This window comes from Melanerpes formicivorus, unplaced genomic scaffold (genome assembly GCF_026170545.1).
Source record: "Melanerpes formicivorus ecotype bairdi unplaced genomic scaffold, bMelFor1.0.p_v2 SCAF_1, whole genome shotgun sequence".
NCBI lineage: Eukaryota > Metazoa > Chordata > Aves > Piciformes > Picidae > Melanerpes > Melanerpes formicivorus.
In genome coordinates, this window is record NW_027142353.1 from 51,558,130 (window position 1) to 51,575,735 (window position 17,606).

The 17,606-nt window shown below is 46.3% G+C and overlaps 1 protein-coding gene across 1 annotated transcript; it reads left to right on the plus strand.

Annotated features, from left to right (window-relative positions):
* Nucleotides 1–2,286: 2,286 nt before the first annotated feature.
* N4BP2L1 (NEDD4 binding protein 2 like 1) lies at nt 2,287–17,348 on the plus strand. The gene is given in 6 exon segments (XM_068143099.1): nt 2,287–2,493; nt 12,348–12,472; nt 13,488–13,576; nt 15,090–15,166; nt 17,078–17,176; nt 17,178–17,348. Coding segments are annotated over 6 exon segments (636 nt in total). The 5' UTR covers nt 2,287–2,371; the 3' UTR covers nt 17,302–17,348.
* The last annotated feature ends 258 nt before the right edge of the window (nt 17,349–17,606 follow it).

Here is a 17,606-nt window from a genome sequence, read left to right on the forward strand (position 1 = left end):
CTCAGCCTTTTCCTCATCTTCGGTCACCGTGTTCCCCTCCAGGTCCAATAAGGAGTGGAGGTTCTTCTTGCCCTTCTTTTTAGTGTTAATATATTTGTAAAAATGCTTTTTGTTATCTTTGACAGAGGTGGCCAGCTTCAGTTCCAGCTGGGCCTTTGCCTCCCTAATTTTTTTCCTACATAATCTAACAACTTCCTTAAACATACCTCGAGAAGCCTTCCCCTCCTTCTAAAGGTGATACAGTCTCTTCTTCCCCCTTAATTCCTCCAGGAGCTGCTTGCTCATCCAGGCCGGTCGCCTTCTCCACCAGCTCATCTTTCGGCACATGGGAACTGCCAGTTCCTGTGCCTTCAAAAGCTCCTGTTTGAGAGAGAGAAATCTGTATGCCTCTATTTTGTGTTACTGAGTAATGCCTTCCAAAATGCTTAAAATAGAAACAAATTTCCAAATTGCAGAGCATTCTTGTATAGACAAAAGCTGTTTCATCTTTTGGTAGGGCATTGCCAGTTTAAGTTTACTCTAAACCCCTCTGGTATCTTTGAATTTCAAAGTTAATGTCTTTTAGTTCATGCCACTTGTTTCTTCTACTTGATTTTAGTGCTGGTGTGCCACTTCCCAGTGAACTGAATTTTCTCCCAGCCCATCACAGTATCACAGTCTCGCTAAGGTTGGAAGAGACCTTGAGGATCATCGAGTCCAACCTGTCACCACAGGCCTCATGACTAGACCATGGCACCAAGTGCCATGTCCAATTCCCTCTTGAACACCTCCAGGGATGGTGACTCCACCACCTCCCTGGGCAGCCCATTCCAATGGCTAACGACTCTCTCTGTGAAGAACTTTCTCCTCACCTCCAGCCTAAACTTCCCCTGGTGCAGCTTGAGACTATGTCCTCTTGTTCTGGTGCTAGTTGCCTGGGAGAAGAGACCAACCCCTTCCTGGCTACAACCACCTTTCAGGTAGTTGTAGAGGGCAATGAGGTCACCCCTAAGCCTCCTCTTTTCCAGGCTAAACAATCCCAGCTCCCTCAGCCTCCCCTCATAGGGCTTGTGCTCAAGGCCTCTCACCAGCCTCGTTGCCCTTCTCTGGACACGTTCAAGTGTCTCAATGTCCTTCTTAAACTGAGGGGCCCAGAACTGGACACAGTACTCAAGGTGTGGCCTTAGCACTGTTTCCTAACTCTTAAGCCTAAAGCTTCAGTGTTGTAGTTCATTGGCAGTGTGTCCCTGTGGCATACCTGACTCTGGCTTCTAGCTAACCATCAGCTGATACTGTATACGGCTCTGAGAGGGAGAGTATGATACCACATCATCTGGTTTTGGTTTAATTGGAAACTGCAGTTTCTTTCTTTGTCTTGTGTGGTGATCAAGTTCAAGCAGATCAAGTCTTCTGCAGGGGAAATACATCTTGTTAAACCTGATGTAGTTTCTCATGTCTCTCCTGTGAAGACAGGCTGAGACAGTAGGTGTTGGTCACAGTATACCTGATACAGTGTACAGTCATCCTGGAGAAGACTCCAGGGAGACCCTATAGCAGCATTCCAGTACCTAAAGGGGTCCTACAGGAAAGCCAAGAGGGACTTTTTACACAAGAGGTGACAGCTTTAAACTGAAGGAGGGTAGATGCTGATGTAAGAAAGTTCTTCACTCTGAAGGTGGTGAGACATTGGAACAGGTTGCCCAGAGAAGATATGCATGCCCCTTCCCTGGAAGTATTCAGTGGATGATCAGATGGGGCTTTGAGCAACCTGGTTTAGCAGAAGGTGACTTTAAGATCCCTTCCAGCCCAAATCATTCTATAATTGCTTGTGATAATATGTTTGAAAAACGTGAAGTTGATGTAGTGACCATTATAATGCACAGGGTCATTCGTGCAGGCCAGTTATTTGGCTGCATCTGCTTGGAATCCCTACGTGCCTTTTGCCTGTTTTTTTGTTGTTGTTTTGTTGTTATTGTTGTTGGTTTTTTTTTTGGGGGGGGGGTTGGTTGGTTTTGGGGGATTTTGTTCGGTTAGGTTTGGGGGTTTTTGTTTGTTTGAGTTGGAGGAAGTTGTCTCCGATAATTCCATACTGCAAAAGAAAAAGAAAGAAGTAACAGTCAGTATCCGTGATCCTTGTAAATAGCTCTACTCTTCCAGAGTGATGCGATGATTCCCTTCCCAGGGATACCCTCGGGCCTGAACGACCCGCGCAGGCCGCAGCGGGTGACAGAGTTAAATCCCCAGTCCTCGGTTCCTGCTGCCGGCCGGGGCGGCCCCGGGAGCGAAGGGGAAGGGAAGCGGGTGTAGCCGGCCTCGCTGCTCCCGCCTCCCCTCCCGGGGCCGCCCGGCTGCCGTCGCGCCCGGTCGGGGCTCTGGGCTGCAGGGGAGGGGGATGGATGAGCAGCTGCTCCGCGCGTTCAGTGAAGTGAGCCTGCACCCCCAGCGGGCCCACTTCAGCGGGAGGCTGGTGCTGCTGCGGGGGCTGCCGGGAGCCGGGAAGAGCACCCTGGCCAGGTAAGCCGTAGGCTTTGCAGCCGTTTTGCCTTTCGTAGGGTCTCGCCTCCTCTGGCTCCGGCTGCTCCCCCCTGCTGTGGCTCTGCTCCCCGGGGACGAGCCCTGCTGGAGGGTCGGTGTTCCGGGAGCAGAAGCGCTGCAGCGGAGCTCACACGGACTGAAGCCGGGCGGGTGCTTCGGCAGCCCGCAGCCCACCTGGCTCCGCTACAGAGCGAAGAGCTTGCTGCTAGTCCCTGGAAGAAGGCAGAGGCAGCAGTTCTGAGCTGGTTTTCGGGCTCGGGAGGAAGTCGGAGCCTCGCAGGATGCTTGAATAAGCACAGCCCTTTGGAAACCTCCTCTGCGTTCAGAGATCCCTCACAGCTTTGTTGTGGCAGCTGTCTCTAGCTGCTTTCTGGATACGGACTGTGTATGTTGTTGTTCTGAGTGAGCAGTGCAGAAAGAGATGTCTCTGGTGGGATGGGCTGATCACCAAATCAAGGCAGTTGTTGTTCCCTTTCGAAAACACCAGGCTGGTGCTTTGGGGTTTGGGTTTTGTTGGTTGTTTGTTGGGGTTTTGTCTGTGTGGTTGATCACAAGCACAGTAAACTACTTCCTTTCTCTGACTGAAAATTGCTGACAACTCTAATTTCTGGTTTCGGGGTGTCCTGCACTCCTGGTCAGAGGTGTAGGAGTATGTAAAATGGGCAGAAGAGACTCTTCCACTCTGTGACTGATAGTTGATGGAAAAACTCAGAGTGAAGTGGTGAGAGACAGCACTGCTGTTGTCATGACCCAGTATATCTGTAATCTGGTATCACAAAATCTCACAGTTTGGTATCTTACAGTTCTTGATGTCACCCTGTCTCCATCCAAAGAGGAACACCTGCTGATTTCTCACATTGGTTTCCAAGCTAGAAAACTAGCTTGGCGTCAGGGGCTGCAGCAGGAAGGGCTCTGCTGTGAAAGGTGGCAGCATGAACCTATGGGATGCAATGGGTTAATCAACAGTTTCCTCTTTTTCAGTACACGGCAAATGCTGCCTTGTGTCTCACAGGACTTCTGCAAGACCAAGTTTATTAGTGAACAGCCATATGCTGTGTTTTTACTGACACCTAAAGTACACATCTCTTTCTAAAGAAGTATAAGGTGCAGGCCCCGCTCCTTTGTAGGGATTTGGGTCTTGTAGTACAGTAAGAACATAATGATTTGGGGCCATATTCTCAAGCAGTGCAAATAACTCACTTCTTTTTTTAAGGTGAAAACACAGGATTAATTATTAGTGACAGATTTAGAAAATCACATAAGTGTTGTTTTAGTCCTCTGTGAGATGAACGTTTGGGGAACTTAGTTCCTAGCCCTGTTTGTTGTGTCATTACATTTAGCCATTCAGTAGTATGCATATCAAATGGCAGCTGTAAAATAGTGTTTAGTACATCTCCATTGACACTGTCCAGATTATGTGAAAGCATTATGCTGTCAAAGCACTATTTCAAGAAAAGTCTGTGGTTTCTTCTTTCCACATTGTGTACCTTTTGGTGCTGGTGAGTGCAGTGTGCTAAGCAAAGTGATACTTGCAGAGCGTAAGTACAGCAAAGCTCAGTGTAGGATCCTGCTGGAGGAGGAAGGTGATTATTTATTTGCCAAAGTCCTTGGTAAGTTCATTTTACCTATTCAAATTTATTCTTTTCTGTATTCACTCACACTATCACAGCTGAATACTTGGCCACACCAGGATGCATGTGCACAGGTAGTATGGCCAAAATCAGAGAGGACAGGTACCTTCAGCTGTCTCAGCACTTTCTTGTCTGAGTTCCTCTCGGTTGGTGGTGGCAGGGGGGGTTTGTCAGGTCTGCTATGCTATCTTGCAAACAGCCGTTTCTATGCTGCCACCTTTTTGCCTCTGAATTTTGCTTACTTGGTGCTCCATTAATCTAGGCAGGGTGTTTTGCCCATCATTTTAATTTTTCCCATTCTGGGTGTCGTTTTAGCTGCAGCTTCCACCCCTTTTTGAAACAAGGGGAAGAAGGAAGGTGTGTATAGGCTGATGTGATCTGCTGGCTGTGATCCCACTCAGAGTACAAGTCTTCCAAGAAGTCCTCTGTGCTGGGGCTTGGTTGAGTGCTGATCTTTCTGGGGTGTATAAACAGGGCCTTTCCCAGTTTTATTGCTGATAATGATGTTGTTGATTGTCAGTGTTCACCATTGGTTTAGCTTTTGCTCTATTGTTTCTTCTGGTGCTTTCACACACCTTTATTCATTCTTTGCATCTTGTACATCTTTACAGTGCTCAGAACTGTCATAAATCATGAATGTTATCACTGGTGGCATCACAAGCCCATGATTGCTCCAGTAGAAAGGTGTCTTTTCAGTTTGTCACACAATCCTAGGAACAATTCCAGATCCATCACTTGTTGCCCTGACCTTTCAATATCAGCCAGCACCATTTGGATACAGCTTTGTAAGACTGACTTATGGCATCTTTGTTAAAGTGATTTCCACAGCCTAGTCACTCACTAGCTCAGAGCTCAGAGTGGATGACTGTTCAAGTCTGGGTTTTGGATTCTGGTAAAGACAGTGGAATATCTGCCTGTGATATATTCAACAATCAAGGCAGAGCAAGCAGTTTGTCTGCTCCCCACCAAGCCCCAAACCTTTCCAATTGCATCAGTGTTAAGGATATGCTTCCCTGAAGCACATACTTTAGGTGTCCCTAACCATCTCCCTCTATCCATTTACTTATGTCACCACCAGCAGAAGTTCTTGTGTAGCATCTGCCCCCCTGAATGCATTCCTCTAATGTCACAGTAGATTTGTGATGAGACCCAGGCAAGTGTTAAGAAAACTGAGGTGCAGTAGCAGGTATAGGTTTCAAAAATGTTGTAAAAAAAAAAACCCCAAAACACATAAATCAGACACAAACTCATATCTCCTTCTCCAACAGACTCTTCATTGCACAGCAGCTGTGTTTCCAGATCTTCCACAATATATCGCAGTGATGCACAGCTCAAGTAACATGAACCCCATGGACCCTCTCTGTGGCAGTTTTGATCAAGCAGTAGGCTGTGCATGATCAAACATGTAACTTTTCTGCCACTGCTATTGATTTATCACTTGAAATGGGGTCAGTTTAGTGCTACCTTATTGAAGCATAGGGAGAGCAATCTTTCAGAACAGAAGGGAAAAGAGGCGCTGAGGCATCACTGCTTGGCTTGATCTGTACCTTCTCCAGTTCTCTCTGCTGCTTTTGCCCAGCTCATGCTGGCACCTTTAGCCCTGGGCCAGCCCCACACCCCTCTGTTACCAGCACCGTGGCCCTGCTGCTGAGTTGCAGCTCCGACAGGGTTCATGGACTTAGCTCGGCAGCTCCTGCTGCCAGGCAGCAGTGCACTGTAAACTGAAACCTTTACGAAACTGCTTCAGGTGATTCTCCTCAACGTGTTTATCAAACATGACACGCAGCCTGTTGCTTTACAAAACGCAGCCACTGCTCTGACTCCAGTGGGTGAGACACAAAGGCACACGAGTGCTCCGTCAGCAGCACGGTGACTGGCTGGCAGGTTTCTGCCAGGGCAAAGTCCTCAGGGCATAAGAAGTTGTTAAAACATAGCAGACAGCTGATAGTGCTGGGCATCTGCCCCAGCTCTCATAGTTCTGATTTTCTGCTGAAACTAAAGGCTCGTAAATGCCATGGGAAGCTTTGTGTCAGGAAGGGTGAGCAGAGCTAAGTGGTTGCATGTACATATATGTTCTGATCTCCATTACCTTGGAAGTAGCTTGGGCATTTACTGGTTCTGAGATCTGCTTCAAGTACTGTTCTATTGCCTTCTGAGCACTGAAAAGGTTCCTTCCAGCCCTGCTTACCAGGCTCAAATCAGTTCAAATTTTCTGGTGGAAAACCATGACAGCCTATGAAACACAGGTATAGATAGGGATTATGGACACTTCTACCAGGTGCTGTAATGCATCCAGATAGTTGAAGCTCTGAATGATTGTTTTGCTGTCTGCACACACTTTAAAATCTGAATGCTTTTTGAAGGCTCTGAAGGTGCTCTTTGGAAAACAAAACAAAATGGAACTTAAACCCAGTATAAATCATGGGGACTGATCCTAAAGTAAACCCAGGAGACTCTAGAACCATGTGTATTCACTGAGACAGTTGTGGTCAAACAGAAACAGCTGGGCTTTCAACCAAAGGATTCTCCTTTTTTAATCACAGCAGCCAGCGTTAAGTCTGAGCAGGGTGAGACAGCAGGTGAGCATGCACCAGCACTAGCCAGGACACCGTGTCATTGAGAAGTATCTTTGCCACCCAGGCTGCTGGTGGGGTTGATGTGGGCAGGTGATGAAGCTTGTACCTCTGTTTCTGGTAGCTTTATCTGTTCCCAGGCCGTGCTGTGAGATGCATGAAGTTTGCTGCTGCTGTTGAGTCAGAGCTGAAGGGCAGAAGTATCTGAAAGCCTTTTGGTTCCCAGCTGTATCCATCTAATGAGATACAGTGCCTGGTGTGGAAATCTGCTTCATCTTGCAGAAGAGGGAAAAGGAGTTTGGGGAAATGTATTGCAAGCAGAGAAAACATTCTTATTTCCTTATGCTCTGTGTTTCTGAGACATCAACTGCCTCAACACGAGTTAAAACTTCTTGACTGTGAAGGTGGCAGTGCGCTGAAACAGGCTGCCCAGAGAGATTTTCAAAACCCACCTGGGCACATTCTTGGGTGGCCTGCCCTAGCTGAACCTGCTTTGGCAGGGAGGTCACTCCCAAACCCTACCATGCTGTGATCTTGTGATTCTGAAACAGCAGCAGACTTTTCTTTAGCAAGGCCCAGGGCATGCTGCATTTTGTATCTGCTGCAAGACGAGAGAGCTGTTGACACTCTGCAATTCCGTGTCCCACGCAGGCAAATGAACTCAACCCTTGGCAGATATGGCTTATCACAACACAGCAGCACTTCAAGTTCAGTGGCTTTCTTTTTAAACTCATATGCACCTCTTGATCTTGCAAAGAAATTTCATTTTTCTTCTCTTCCTTATTCTGCTCTACACTTGCTGCTTTAACAGCAACAGGCAATGTACTTTTTACAGTGCAGCTCAAAATGTATTAGCAACTGTGCAGCTCAAAATGTATTAATAGCTTGGGTCACAAGTCCCCCTCCACTTTCCAGAGCTGGTGTTGACTTTGCTAAAATACAGGCTTGTTCACTGAGGAGCCTGATGTGACTATGCCAAACCTTCCTTCTAAACCAGCTTGTGGGCTGGTGTAAATCATAGAAGGCTTTTCTCAAGGAACATACTGAAGAGGTTTGGGTGCTCTTTGAAATGAAAAGTGGCAGAAGGAGCAGGATTTGGTCAGGTCCTTGGGCAATAGGGGATTACAGAAAATGGTTGTAAACTTCAGTGTCAGTTTGATTGTTTTGGAAAGCTAAATGCTTAAAACAGAAGATAAGCAGAAAGCAAAACACATTTTTTTTCCACATCTAATGTTTTCTTATCTTGCTGTTATCTTGCTGAGTTTGTTTGCTATTAATACAGCAAATGTGACAGTAGTTTATAATTCTTAGCACATTTTTAATGCAATGTTTTTCCTCCTTTGAAGCACAAGTGATACAAGGGTAGCAGATGAAGTTTAATGTGGTGTTGTCGATACATCAGAGGGACAGGATGTCATCCAGAGGGACCTGGACAAGCAGGAGAGCTGGGCCCAGGTGAAACTCGCGAGGTTCAACAAGAGCAAGTGCAGGGTTCTGCACCTGGGCTGGAACAATCCTCACTGTCAATACGGACTGGGGGAGGAGGTGATAGAAAGCAGCCCTGAGGAAAAGGATTTGGGGGTGCTGATGGACAAGAAGCTGGATATAAGCAGGCAGTGTGCACTTGCAGCCCAGAAGGCAAATCACATCCTGAGCTGCATCAAAAGATGTGTGGCCAGCAGATCCAGAGAGATGATTCTGACACTTTGCTCTGGTGACACCTCACCTGGAGTACTGTGTGCAGGTCTGGAGCCCTCAATACAGGAATGACATGGAACTAATAGAGCAGGTCCAGAGGAGGGCCATGAGAATGATCAGAGGGTTGGAGCACCTCTGCTATGAAGACAGGCTGAGGGAGCTGGGATTGTTCAGCCTGGAGAAGAGGAGGCTCCAGGGAGACCTAAGAGCAGCCTTCCAGTACCTGAAGGGAACCTACAAAAAGGATGGAGAAAAACTGTTTGCAAAGGCCTGTGGGGATAGGATGAGAAGCAAAGATTTAGATTGGATGTTAGGAACAGGCTCTTTACCATGAGGGTAGTGGAACACTGGAATTGGTTACCCAGGCAGGTGGCTGGGGCCCCATCCCTGGAGATATTCAAAGTGAGGCTCAACAGGGCTCTGGGCAGCCTGATCTAGTTGAGGATGCCCCTGCTGACTGCAGAGGGGGTTGGACTGGATGACCTTCGGAGGTCCCTTCCAACCCAGACCATTCTATGATTCTATCACATACTGCTTAGATTGCTTAAGACTTAATACCAAAGCTCTCACGTGAGTGTGCATATCTGTGTTAAGAAGACAGTAAAGTATGTGCTAAGAAAATAATGTTAATAATTTGCACCATTTAAAAAGTACACTGAGCAGGAAACAATAATCTTCATATATTTTACTAATGTGTACAATTTGATGTGCTCCTAGTAGCTAGAGGGACAAGACCTTTTCTAGCACAGTCAGGTTTTCAGAGAAGAGATTGTGATGCAAATGGTTAAAGGTGGGAGGGGGTGAGGTGCTGAGTTATACTGAATATATCAGAACAAGAATAACCAGACAAGATTTAGGTTCTCCTGTGCTTTCCATGGTAAGAATTGTCTGTGGCCAAAATGAAAGCAAAAATAATTTGGCTGTTTCCTAACAGTTTGCAACATGACTTTTGTCAGGTCTGTTTGCCCAGCAGTAAGTATGTGAATAAAACATCTCTCTGAATCTAGAAGGCAACAACAGGTAGGAGCTAGCTAATACGTAGCAGCAGCTACACCCTAGTCCTGGGCAGTCCATCAACAGTGTCTCTGTTCTCTGGGGCAATTGCTACTGCAAAACAATCATACGTTATCAGCAGGTGGTAGACGTTACAGTGGAGGCAGAACAAAGTCAAAGCTGGCCTTTTTTCAGCTAAATGCAATGTGCAGTCCTAGTGAAGAATTGCTGCTAGCAGGCAGCTTAGGGTAAAATCATTAAGTAAATGGTTGGGGCAGAGTTAGAGATGACAGAGTTGAGCCTTTTCTGTCTGGGTGCCTGTCTTTTTGCTGATAACCTAGAGGCCTCTTTTCCTTTGCTGTTGCTCAATTAGATAAGCTGAGAAATGGTTGGTTAGCAGCTATGGGGTTGGAAGAGATTGTCTTGAGGGAAGCTGGAATGAGTCTCAGAGACTGGAGACCATGTGTGGTGTGAGATAGCAGGGCAGCAGCATTCCTGTCTGAGAGCCACAAGATTTCTCAATTGGCCTTATTACTTTTCCAGAGACATTTTGGGCCCTAGGGAGATGAGAGAGTAGAGAGATGATGCCGCAGGCTCACTCTGACGTCTTGTGGAGATTCCCTCAGTCCCCAGCACTCACTGGTTGAAAAAAATAGACACTGATGGACATAGAGAAGTTTGGATTGCACACAAAGGGAAACAGTTTTGCATTAATGTGGGGGTTTCTTGTAGTTGTTTGGTTGTTGGTTTGGGGTTTTTTGTTTGTTGGTTTGTTTGGTTTGTACTCTCTAAGGACTGACAGAGGAGTGTTTCATATTTAAACCACCACATAAGCACAGCATTTCCACATTGTAGAGCCAGTCACTGCAAGGCAGCTGCTCAGCTTAGGGCAGGATACACCTCCACCCTCCACAGGCATCCTGAGTCTGAATGAGCACTGCTGTGGGACACACATCAGAGTGAAGAGAAGGGGAGTTGCTTTGTGCCACTGCCTCCAGGGCAGTAGTGTTATGGTGGGTGTCAAGTTGATGGGGCCAATCTCATTTCAGTGGGGCACAGTAATAAGACAAGAAACAATGGATACAAACTGGAACATAGAAGGTTTCACCTCAACAGGAGGAGAAACTTTACAGTGGGGGTGATGGAGCACAGCTCTCCAGGGTGGTTGTGTAGTCTCCTTCTCTGGGGAATTTCAAAACCTGCCTGGATGCATTCCTGTGCACCCTAGGTGATCCTGCTTTGGCAGGGGGTTTGATCTCTGGAGGTCCCTTCCAGCCTCTAACATTCTGTGATTCTGTGATATGTTGCACATGGGGCTGCCGGTCTAGGCCATTCACACCGTGTCCACTTTCGGGCTCCCCAGTTCAAGAGAGACAGGGATCTGCTGGACAGAGTCCAGAAGAGAGCTATTAGGATGACTGTGGGACTTGAACATCTCTCCTATGAAGAAATACTGAAAGAACTGGGGCTGTTTAGTCTTGAGAAGGCTGAGAGGGAATTGTATCAATGTCTCTAAATATCCGAGGGGTGAGTGTCAAGGTGGTAATCTCTTGTCAGTGGTTCTCAGTGGACAAGGAACAATGGGTACAACCTAGAACACAGGAGATTCCATCTCAACATGAGGAGGCACTTCTTTAAGGTGATGGTAACTGAGCGCTGGAACAGGCTGTGCAGAGAGGTTGTGGAGTCTCCTCCTCTGGAGACTTTCAAAACCCATCTGGATGCATTCCTGTGCAGCCTGCTCTAGGTGATCCTGCCTTGGCAGGGGCTTGGACTCTAGAGATCCCTTCCAATTCCTAACACTCTGTGATTCTGTGAACTCTACAAGAGGAGGATTAAGTAAAACAGGAACAAGTGAAAAGCTGTAAGAGCCATAATAATGCAACAACTAATAAGAGACATTGACTCGCTGCTCAGGTAGTTGTTTACAAAGGAAGAAAGTTATGTGGTTTGCAGTGATAAAAAAGAACAAGACAAATTGATGGTAACAGAGACCCTCCTTACCAAAGGATAAATGATTCCTCCTGGCTGTCTTCAGAAATCTCACAGTAGTAAAATTCCTCTGGTGGTCAAACTGTTTTGGAGACCAACTTCAATGGGATTAGTAGGTTTGGGGTTTGTTTATTTTTGGCATTTTACTTATTTACAATCATACCCTCGCAGATAACTTGGCAAGAAAACTGACTATAGTAACATGATTAAAGACTTGCAGAGGATTTTTTTGCTGAATTAAAGAAATCAAGGCCATGATTTTAAGCTCCCTTCCTTTCCACCTGTGTGCCCACCGGTGGGTTACATTAGAACAGAATAGAATAGCATAGAATAGAATAGAATAGAGTAGAGTAGAGTAGAATAGAATAGAATAAACCAGGTTGGAAGAGACCCTCAAGATCATCACATCCAACCCATCAACCAATCCAACCCACCTAAACAACTAAGCCATGGCACCAAGCACCCCATCAAGTCTCCTCCTAAACACCTCCAATGATGGTGACTCCACCACCTCCCCAGGCAGCCCATTCCAATGGGCAATCACTCTTCTTCTGTATAGAACTTCTTCCTAACATCCAGCCTAAACCTCCCCTGGCACAGCCTGAGACTGTGTCCTCTTGTTCTGGTACTGGCTGCCTGGGAGAATAGACTAACATCCGCCTGTCTACAACCTCCCTTCAGGTAGTTGTAGAGAGCAATAAGGTCACCCCTGAGCCTCCTCTTCTCCAGGCTAAGCAACCCCAGCTCCCTCAGCCTCTTCTCATGGGGCTTGTGTTGCAAGCCCCTCACCAACTTTGTTACTTTCAGATCCTTTAAGCTGTGGTTTTTCAAGTGAGCACTGTGTGTATTTGCAGAGCATTCCTACAGCGTTTGCTTTAATGGTCTCCATTAATGGCATGCAATTAGCATACACTAATCATTCTTTCATTGTTAATATCTTTTTCAGGCAGCTGAAACGTGAGTTTCCCAGTGCTGTGATTCTCAGCACTGATGACTTTTTCCTCGAGGACGGGGAGTACATGTTTGAGCCTGACTTGCTGGAGGAGGCGCACAAATGGAACCAGAAGAGAGGTGACTGAACTTGATCCCGGGGTCTTGCAGAGTAGTTTTGCTTTCAGCTTGTCTTCAAATTTAGACCCCCAAATAAAACATCTCAGGGTGGTATCATACACTGAAGTTCATGGGGTCCTGGTTTAAAAGAACCCACAAACATTTACCACTTCTGATTTGATTTTGTCTGATTTACAAGAGAGACATTTATGAATGAAAAAAGGTTGGTGATTGATAGGTGTCATTTTAAGAAGCAACCCAGTGACTATTAGGTAGCACTGCTGGAGCTTGGTAACAGCAGGTGGCATGCAAATACCAGCCCAGCAGCTGCTCACTGCAGCTGTGTGCACTGCATCCTTCAGACTATAACTTCTTAGATGTTTGTCCTGACTTGGAAGGGGTCTTACAGGGGAGAGTCAGTGATAGCCAGGAGGAAAACTTGCAAGCCTAACTATAACTATACCCTAGGTATCTACTTCAGAGAGCAAAAATGCAACATGCTTTTGTGCCTCTGCTCTGAATTAATTCCTAGCAATGGAAAACACTGAGACATGGGAACAGGTTGCCCAGGGAGGTGGCAGAAGCCCCATCCCTGGAGGTATTTAAAACCAGGCTGGATGTGGCTCTGAGCAACCTGATCAAGTGTGAGGTGTCCCTGCCCATGGCAGCAGGGTCGGAACTTGATGATCCTTGAGGTCCTTTCCAACCCTAACAATTCTATGATTCTATAACATAATAGGGATCTTCTGCAAATAAGAGTAACTTTTAGCTAGTGCTGTGATACCACTAAGTTGTGTTCTATCAGAGTCAGATCTTGCTACTGAGCATAGCCAGCAGCTGCATCACCTCCTTCAGGGGAGCACCTCTTGAGAACTGACCTCCGCTCATGTTGAGATGGTAGCTATAAACCCATGTCTGGTGGGGAACCAAGCATGCCAGCAGCAAGCAGAGGTGATTTGGGGACAGTCAGATTTGGGGACAGTCAGATGTCTGTTATTTGATGCATTTTATCTTTACCTACTGTGTTCCATTGCAGCACGCACAGCAATGAAGAATGGGAAAAGCCCGGTTATTATTGATAACACCAACATCCGTGCTTGGGAAATGAAGCCCTATGTGATGATGGTAGGGAAAGCTCTCATTCATTCATTGCTTCTGTTTGTTCAGCTATGGCATTTATGAGAGGATCTGACTGAAACAGTTCTTAACATGGCTAAAAATAATTACTTCCATTTGCCCTGTTTGCTAATTATCGTTAAGGAACAATGCGGTGACAAGATAGGGGAGGAGGTACCAGTGTAGATGTTTTATCTAGTCAGCTGAATACCTTGGTGAAGGCAAAATTACCTGAAAAGATTAACAGTCTTTGAACTTGCCCTGTTGCATCCCCTTTCTCAGTAGTGGCATGGAATGAATGGTTCCCAAAGTCCAACAGGCAGGAGTTCTGGCAGAGAGGGCAATATTTTCAGTGCAGTTTCGCCATATAGCCTGTCTGCTAACAATACACTTGTGCTTCTATTCTTGGGTTATGGTCTTGTCAGGTAAGAAATTAGAGTGTAAGTATTGCTGGTAGAAAAGCACAAAAGAGTGGTGCTGGAAAGCCTGGACATGCCACTCCTGCAGCAGTTGCGAATGCTTGTGGGTGACTAGGAAGAAAGCGAGAGAACACAGCCAGAGGTCAGATAGATGTGAAAAGGTCAACAGATTTTCCTGTCTCTTTTCCCTGAAATCAAACCCCAAAAGTAGTCCATAATTGTATGAATTATGCATACAGAGGCACACGTGTGTGTGTGAGGCTGAGGGAACTAGGGCTGCTTAGCCTGGAGAAAAGGAGACTCAGGGGTAACCTTATTGCTCTCTACAACTACCTGAAGGGAGGTTGTAGACAGGCAGATGTTGCTCTCTTCTCCCAGGCAGCCAGTACCAGAACAAGAGGACACAGTCTCAGGCTGTGCCAGGGGAGGTTTAGGTTGGATGTTAGGAAGAAGTTCTATACAGAGAGAGTGATTGCCCATTGGAATGGGCTGCCCGGGGAGGTGGTGGAGTCACCATCATTGGAGGTGTTCAGGAGGAGACTTGATGGGGTGCTTGGTGCCAGGGGTTAGTTGTTTAGGTGGGTTGGACGCGATGATCTTGAAGGTCCCTTCCAACCTGGTTTATTCTATTCTATTCTGTATATACACACACACACATATATATACACACACAAATATGTTGTTTTACCTTAAAAAAATATTAAGAAATGGAGGTCTGTAGACTGAGTGTCTGGCAATGACATGACTGTTAGATGTCACACACTCAGAAGTTCCAGATTGGCATGGCCAGCCTGTGGCTCATGAGCCACCTGTGGCTTTCAGAGAGTTCAGTAGCAGGATGCCATTGCCATGGGGAATAGAGACTGGGGGCAATGCTGAGGCAGATTTTGGTGGGAGACCTAAATCTGATGTAAGGAAATTAACTAGCTGGGACTCAGAGCAGCACCCTGATGAATTCATGCTTATCTTCCTCCTTCTGGTTCCTAGTACATATGATAAATCTCTTAAGCCAGATGAAATGTTTGGGGTGTCTGACAGCCTGGCTGCTCCTGAGCTTGGCAGCCATACATCTAAAATGTCTGTGTCCTTTTGTGATTCCCCAGGCACGTGAACATAGGTATGAAGTTATATTCCGAGAACCAGATACACCCTGGAAGTTCAACGTTCAAGAACTGACAAGGTACATCTTTTTCTCTTTGGTGTAGCAGACAGCTTCTCATTTTATTGCTGTGCTCAGGAAAAACTCAGCATTCTTCCTCTCTTCATGTACTCTAAAAGGTGCCCTAGTAAATGACAGCAAAAGGATTGTCATGGGGACAGCCAGTGGTTTGGGGCTGAAGACAGACAAGGACCCTGAGAGCCTGAGCTGTTGGCTGCAACTGTCAGCTCTTTCTATGGAGAAAGACCTTGGAGTCCTAGGAGACAGCAAGTTATCCGTGAGACAGAAATGTGCTCTTGTGGCCAAGAGTGCTAACAGCGTCCTGCGGTGCATTAAGAAAAGTGTCCAGCAGGTCTAGGGAGGTTCTCCTGCCCCTCTACTCTGCCCTGGTGAGACCACACCTGGAATATTTTGGCCAGTTTTAGGCTCCCCCATTCAATAGAGACAGGGATCTCCTGGAGAGACTCCAACAGAGAGCTACAAGGATGACTGTGGGACTTGAACATCCCTCCTATGAAGAAAGTCTGAGAGAACTGGGGCTGTTCAGTCTTGAGAACAGAGGGCTGAGAGAAGATCTTATTATCCTCTATAAATATCTGAGGGGTGGGTGTCAAGATGAAGGTGCTAGTCTCTTTCTGGTGGTGCCCAGTAATAGGACAAGGTACAACAGGTACAAGGTAGGACACAAGAGGTTCCACAAGGAGACACTTCTTTATAGTGAGGGTGATGGAGCACTGGAACAGGCTGCCCAGAGAGGTTGTGGAATCTCCTCTGGACGCCTGCCTGGACGCATTCCTGTGGAGCCTGCCCTAGGTGATGTTGCTTTGGCAGGGGTGCTTGGACTGAATGACCTCTGGAGATCCCTTTGCAGCCTCTAGCATTCTGTCATTCTTCACCAGCACCCGCAGGGAACCAGTTGTAGGGCTGGTTGAGCTGCTCCATAACTTGTCTTTTGTTCTATTAATCATTTGAAACAAGTCAGGGTTTTACAGTACTGCTGTCAAGCTAGTCCAGATGCAATCTGCTTGGAGCAGGACTTAAGCAGATGATTCAGGGAGAGCTGCAGGTTGCTTCCACTCTGATTCCCTATTGTGCATTTACCAGCAACTGGTAAATTTGTGCTGATTCCGGTCCCAGGCAGGGGCTGCACATGTGCGTAGGTGCTGAAAGACCTCATGCTTGCTTCACAAGTGGGATGCTGCAGCTGGCAGCCTGCTGTGTTACTGCCACCTTAATTCCATCAGAGGAAAAACATGCTGAGTGATGCATGATTTGCACACCACAAGGCTTGAAAATACAGATGCAGGACAGACATAGGTTCTAGATGATAAATTGTGCCTAATAGAGCTAAACAGCAAAACCAACAGCACTCAGAGTTTGCAAACTCACAAGCAGAAATTCCTAGTGGTCTTTGGAAAAATAATCCCCACTTCTGCTCTAGCCAGGAAGCCTGGCGTGTTTGAGCTTCCCCTTCCCCTCCCTCTCACACTTGTCAGCCTTTACAAATCTGCCGTGGAGCTTGAGCCACATCAAGTCTGTTTTCATCCCTCTTGTGTTCAGAACAAAGCAACAGCATTTTATGGCCCCCTGCATTGTAAGTCAGTGGCTGGGCTAGCTGCAGCCCTTGTCTGCATTTCTCCAGATGAACAAAAGCTCACCCTGAGGCTAACTAGCCCTTAGCACTACAACCCAGGTCTGCTACATTGCTCTTCCCTTTCAAAGTGTCTAACTTCATCTGCCCTGGCTGACCACAGAAATGTTGTTACTTTTTTCAGCAGTCCAAATAATATTTTATGAAGTAGGTTGAAGAGAACAATTTGTGAAACAAAGGGTCTAGAAATAGATGAGTGTGGATGTGAACTACTGTGGCTGATGGCCTGTAACACACGGGCAGCTAAATACCTGTGTTGTCTGTCAATATTGACTTTACAGAAGAAACATTCATGATGTCCCTCGGCAAAAGATACAACAGATGAAAGAAGAATACGAGCACAATGTTACCTTCCACAGCGTTCTTCAGTCTGAAAAACCAAGATAAGGGAAGCTCCAGTGGACCAAATGCAGCTTACAGCAGGAGTGCCCATTCTAACCACCCTCCAGTCTTCGCCAGCAGAGGACCCCAGGTGGCACACATAAACAAGATGCCACTTAACTAAAGAGGTGGATTCCTCAGTGTGTTTTTATCATGGTATAAAAGTCTTTAGTTTTACTTTGGTTTTTTTTATAGTGTTTTTTAATCTTTTACTTTTTCTACTACATTTTTAATTACTTTTCTTAACAAATCTTTTAATGTCACTGAGGTATGATCTCATCGCTCTTCCTGACCAATCAAAGAACACTGCCACAGTATAAACTGTAGTCCCTCTCATCCTTCTTCCTCCATGAAAATCCACTCAAGCTTATGGTGAAATGTACTAGCTGGCTGTTTTGTTCCTGCATCATGCTCTGTCACCAATAGTTA